Source organism: Sinocyclocheilus rhinocerous, unplaced genomic scaffold (assembly GCF_001515625.1).
Source record: "Sinocyclocheilus rhinocerous isolate Xijiao unplaced genomic scaffold, SAMN03320098_v1.1 scaffold2277, whole genome shotgun sequence".
NCBI classification, from domain to species: Eukaryota; Metazoa; Chordata; class Actinopteri; order Cypriniformes; family Cyprinidae; genus Sinocyclocheilus; species Sinocyclocheilus rhinocerous.
This window is the reverse complement of record NW_015642816.1, coordinates 938,956-945,118: the sequence shown is the minus strand read 5'-3', so window position 1 is coordinate 945,118 and position 6,163 is coordinate 938,956. Positions and strand designations below refer to the sequence as shown.

Genomic DNA, 6,163 nt, shown 5'->3' with positions numbered 1-6,163 from the left:
ATTATTATTATTATTATTATTATTTTTATCTTAACTCTTAGCAGGCTGGTGGTATATCTAACAATATATTTATAATACATATTATTATTCTTAAATACTAAATAATAATAAAATATTAACTATTACTTAAATATTATTATCTATAATATTATTAATAACAGTAATAATCTAAAATATATTATAAATATTTTTTATGTTAACAAATTGCATCTGGACCTAAAATTATAATTATTTTCTTTCATTGAATTTATAATAATACTAATACTACTGCAACTACTACTATTACTACTACTAATAATAAAATATAACATATTTTCATTTAATTTTAACATAATTCTTAGCAGACTGTTTGCTCTCTGTAAATGTGCATATGGGTCTACTCACTTGATAGGAAATAAAACGCCATACAATTTGACAATACCATTCAGATTAGGTCACAGGTTTTCATTTACAGGCTGGATTTGGGCTTCAGTTTAACGCCCATGCAGACCTCTAGATTGTATTTGTCTCCTGACTCAGGAGTGTTTTTATCTTTCCACTACATTTATAGTTTCCATTAAGCTTTAGCTCCCCAGTTATTCCTCGTTCAACACCCAAGTTGTAGATAACCTCCTTTTTTATACCGGGATTTCATGACCTAACAATACTCGGCCCCATTTCTCCAAAACCACTGGTTATAAATGACTTCTGAAGCGGCTATCCTGACAACCGCTGCTGTCAGGTTTTTAAATGAGGTGACTTTTGTTGTTTTCCGCCAGGTTTCAACAAAGGAGTCCTAAGCACTATTATAATGTCACGCTTAACAGCTTGTGACTCTTCCAGCGGTACTGAGCTACTGTCCTCAGTATCATTAGAAGTTAGTTTAATCCACAATGACTCATATTTCCAGCACTTCCGCACCTACTTCTCCTGCACAATTAATGTGTCCAGTCATGTGGGACTTTCTTCTAGCGTCTAAGTGTTTCTGTCAGGCACACCCAGGCCAGGGTGACCCTGCTCGGTTTGAGGCTGTCAAGCGAGGGAAGGGGAGCCGAACAGAAACTGAGGCCCCTATTTTCCTGTCTCCTTTTTCTTGTCTCGGCTGCCAAAGTGAGGAGGATAAGGGTGCAGCGCATTACGCTCTTGATTGATGCCCATCTGGAAGTATTGATTGATAGCTTGATCAAATTACAGCCTTCCATCCGGAGGTTGTCAGGACACTGGCCATCAACGCTGATCCGTCACACTGTGACTCTGTCGGTCACATCGACTCGGGTCCAATCAGCAGCCCCCCTCCCGACAGCAATCCAAGCCCTTTTCACACTCCCAGGAAACCCATTTCCCCCCAGCTTGTCCACCTGAATGTGAAATTTATCTGGCGACGGTGAGTGTTATCAGTCCTAAACCAGGACATCTGTTTTTCTTCAAGCTAAACGAGTGAGAATGGTTTGGACTGCGATAAATTGGGCTTGGTTATCTGTCGACCTGACCTCTGTCTGCTGAGCTGGGTTGCCATTGGTGGCGAGTTCAAAGCCAAGTTAGCGTGTGAGCACAATACAGTGACCAGTTCCCATTTTACAAGCCAGTGGATATACAGTTTGGACACTGTTTGTCTGAATTATATGTCCTAGCTTTAGTGTGATTCAGTAGTGAGGAGGAAAAGTGATATATACTGCTAAAATGTACCTCACAAAACTATATTGATACTGTTACACCAAGTTCTGCATTAGTATTTTTGGGAAGAAGAGATTCAAGTCGATGAGATGATGAAACATGTTGTGAAAGTACTTTCCCGAACTGTTTCTACTTGGCCAACATCCAAACCAAGGTAAGAATATAATTGGTTCCTCGAGTTGGCCGGCTGCTCAGAGAAGCTATAGTGTCTTTGACCATGAAATTGTAGCTTCCTTCTGAAGTGTCAGACACTGATTTAGAAGTGGTCTATTACTGACAGACAGAGAGACATTTCAGCTTGAGCCACTGATGAAATAATATGCTTTGAAATGTCAGTAACACTTTAGTTTAGAGACCAATTCTCACTATTAACTAGTTGCTTATTAGCATGCATATTACTAGCATATTGGCTGTTTACTAGTACTTATAAAGCACATATTTATGCCTTATTTTGCATGACTATATTTTAGATCCCTTAATTCACCCCACACCTAAACTTAACCACTACCTTACTAACTATTAATAAGCAGCAAATTAGGAGTTTATTGAGGCAAAAGTCATAGTTAATAGTTAGTTAATAGTGAGAATTGGTCCCCAAACTAAAGTGCGACGGAAATGCCTTTTGTTACCTCCAGACTTAATAGAAAATATAGTGCCTTGCACACCCAAATCCAGGTGTGTCAGATAAAATTATCATGAAATTTTGTACGCAACATTTTGGTTAGTTGGTCACTCAACCATCCTCAGACTTAAGTTTGTCAATTACAGCTCAATCAATCAATCAATCAATCAATCAGAAAGGGACAGAGTCCCAAATATGAACATTTTGTGATTTTTAACTAGTTGCTCTAAACCTGTATGGTGTTCTTTCTTTTGTTATTTATCATTCAAATTCGTTTTTTTTTTCATTACACAAAGACATTATATGACTTCTGAAAAATGTGCATTGTGAGTTTTATGCAGTGTTATTTTAGTATTATTTATATATTGTTGTTGTATTTAGAAATATTTTTAATTAGCTTTTATTTTTTTGTTGATACTTTTTCAGTTTTCATTTTAATTTCAAGTTGTTTTAGTAATTGTATGTTTTTGTATTGTATTTAATATTTCTGTTTAACTTAAATTTATATCTATTTTAGTTTTTGTAATTTTAGTACATCAATTTAAACTTCTTTTATTTCAGTTATTTCAGTACATTGCCAAGGTTTATATTTCAGCTTTATTTCAATAAATTATCCTTAATAGTTTTAGTTAGTTATGTACTACAATTATGGCAATTTCTTTTCTTTTCCATTGAATGCGGGGTCAGTCATCTACTTTTGTGTTTTATGAAAGAAAAACAAGTCATATTAGCTTGGAACAGTAATTTAATGATGACTGTATTCTATTTTTAGGGTCATCCAATTAATCTCATTAGGCCAGATTTAAATCCAGGTTGCCACATATGCCATATTCAGAGCTCATGTACACCACCACTCACTACGGCCATATTTCCAGTTGTTTCCTAGTACGCACCAGCACATATTCATATGCTGGTTATTGCCAAGCATTACGTGACTCTTAGCAGGGACGCTAAGTGTAATGCAATGGGCGCTTTTTTATCTGCGGCGCTCAAACGTCATGACTGAACGACTTTCGTTTGGAATATCATGCTCACAGCAATCTGCCTTTTTGCCACAGTTGTATTTTTCAAATGTATGTCTCTATCCCAGCAAATTGTGTAGATGTTTATGTGGTCCAAGCACTTCTAAAGAACTGTGTAAGAGAGAATGGAACTAGTTGTCACACTTTTTACTCCCAGAAATATTTCTCAGCACAGGTTTATTATTCAGAGTTTCTGTATAAGCACATATTGTATCTGAAGGTCTACAAAAAGCTGTCACCATTGTGCCATCATTATTACCTACAGCTCATTAAATACATTGACATTATTTATGCATAGAATAGGTTTTAGAGCAAAAAAAAAAGTCAATACAATTACTAAACGTATTAATAAGTTTTATTAGTAAATGTTATTAAAAATGTTTTATATTGAATACATTTTTGGATCATTCAATGAATTCAATACTTTAGAAATGTTAATTGATTATTTTCTTTTTGTATTTGGAACTACATTACTGTTCAGGATTAGAATCAGTAATATTTAATTAACTAATTAATTAATTTATAAGTTAATACTTTTATTCAGTAGGTATGCATTTAATTGATCAAAAGTGAGAGTAAAGACATTTATATTGTTACAAAGAAAATTGTATTTCAATTAAATGTTATTCTTTTGAACTGTCTATTCATCAAATAATCCTTAAATCAAAAATATTAAGCAGTACTGAACACTGATAATAATCAGGAATGTTTCTTGAGCATCACATCGGCATATTAGAATGATTTCTGAAGGATCATGTGACACTGAAGACTGGATGAATGATGCTGAAAATTCAGCTTTGATCACAGGAATAAATTACATTTTAACATATATTACAGTAGACAGCAGTTTTAAATTGTAATAATATTTCATAATATTACTATTTTTGCTGTATTTTTGATCAAATAAATGCAGCCTTGGTGAGCAGAAGAGACGTAGTGTATGTGTTAGTTGTTGAGTGTCTAAAGTGAGTTTGTTCACTCATTCAGAATCTTCTCTATTTCTCTCCCTTTTACTCTCTTTCGCAGGCTGCAGAGCAGTTAAGGAAGCTCGGAGAGGAACATTATAAGATGAAAAAAACTGAAGGTGATGGAGGGATGGAGAACTAAATGTGTGTGACCGGTCGGTGCACCTTCTGTGTCCAACGGCCAGATAATGAGAACATAAAACTGTGAGAAACAGATGGAGCTGTAAGACGACTCATCTGTTTTAGTGCAAACAGTTTAAAATTTGAACTAACTTCCTTTTGATTTTTGTTTTTTTTCATTCAAGTTAGAAGATAAAATTGACCCCAACGTTTCTGTTAAGGGCCCTAAAGGCCAAACTTTGTGAGCTAGTAATTGCTTAGTTGAGTCAAAATGATTTTTCAGAAAAGTTTTAAATGACAAGTTTTAATCTTTGCTTGTGTGCTCTAAAAAAATGTTGAATAAAGTTCTTCCTTTTTGGCCAAATTAATTTGGCAAAGGAACCATTGAAAACATGCACATAACATGAGCTTCCATAAAATGAAAAAAAAAGTGTGTTTTTAAAGTGCTTGGAAACTACTGGAAAAGATTTCAACAAGTGAAAAAAAATGTTGAATTGAAGACACTCTAGCGATGCCTTAGCAACCAGACAGAATTTATAAACAATCACCTAGCATACCCTAGAAATTGCATAGCCACACATAAAACTCTAACAACTCACAGGCAACTACTCAAAACCCTAGAAATCATGTATCAACATATTAGCAACTACTCAGAACATTCTAGAAACTCTCTATAAACAACCCAGAACACCCTAGCAACTACAGTACCGGGATATCCTAGAAACCATCCACTACATTCTAGCAGTGCCCTGGAAAGCACCTTGAACACTGTATCAGCTGCCTAGCAACATCTTAGAAACCACCCTAACAACACTTTAACATCCTAGCCACCACTTAAAACACCCTATAAACTACTCCTATAACAACATAGACACAGCCTAGCATCAACCTACAACTTACTTTAGCAACTCTCTAATAACTCCCAGCCAACACTGCCTAAAAACACACTTGAAACCACCCTAACAACCACTGAACACCCTAGCAACTGCCTAAAATGCCTTAACACATTAGCCACCACTTAAAACCACAGTGTAAACCACATAGCCTATAACAACCTAGAAATGACCTAGCAACCACATACAACTTAGCAACTGTCTAACAGTGCCCAGACAACTCCACAAAAAGAAACCATTGCCTTACTTTAGAAACCCTATAACAACTCCTTAGCAGCCACTCAGAACACTCTAGCAAATACCTAGAAACACTCTAACAACAACTCAGAACACCCTAGCAACTACTGTACCTGAATATCCTAACAACTGAGAACATCAACAACCATCCAGTACATCCTAGCAATGACATAGCAACTACATAGAACACTGTATCAACTGCCTAGCAACACACTTCATATCACCTTAAACACTGAACACCCTAGCAACTGCCTAACAACATTTTACAACCTCTTATCGAACACCTAAAAGTACCAGAATATCCTAGCAACCATCCAGTATCACATAAACTGCCTAGCAATGCCCTAGCAACTACCCAGAACATTGTAACAACTGCCTAGCAACACCATAGAAACCACCCTAACAACCACAGAACAACCTAGCAACTACTAGCATCTACTGAAATAACACCCTAAAATATCTCAGCCAGCACTTAAAGCCACATTATAAATTATCTTGCCTAAAACAGCCTAGAAATGACCAGCAACCTCTTTCAACTTAGCAACTGTCTAACAACTCTAACAAACTCTGCAATACACCCAAGATACCATATATCAACACATTAGCAACCATTCAGAACACTCTAGCAAATACCTAGAAACACTAACAACA

General features: G+C 35.7%; 1 protein-coding gene across 1 annotated transcript in view; it reads left to right on the top strand.

Moving 5' to 3' along the window:
- LOC107756536 (galactose-1-phosphate uridylyltransferase-like) overlaps window positions 1-4,766 on the top strand; it is a 47,885-nt gene extending 43,119 nt beyond the window's left edge. The window contains exon 3 of the mRNA XM_016573691.1: window positions 4,324-4,766. Coding sequence (XP_016429177.1) covers window positions 4,324-4,404 — 81 coding nt within the window. The 3' untranslated portion in view covers window positions 4,405-4,766. The remainder of the gene's footprint in view (window positions 1-4,323) is intronic.
- Window positions 4,767-6,163: the final 1,397 nt, after the last annotated feature.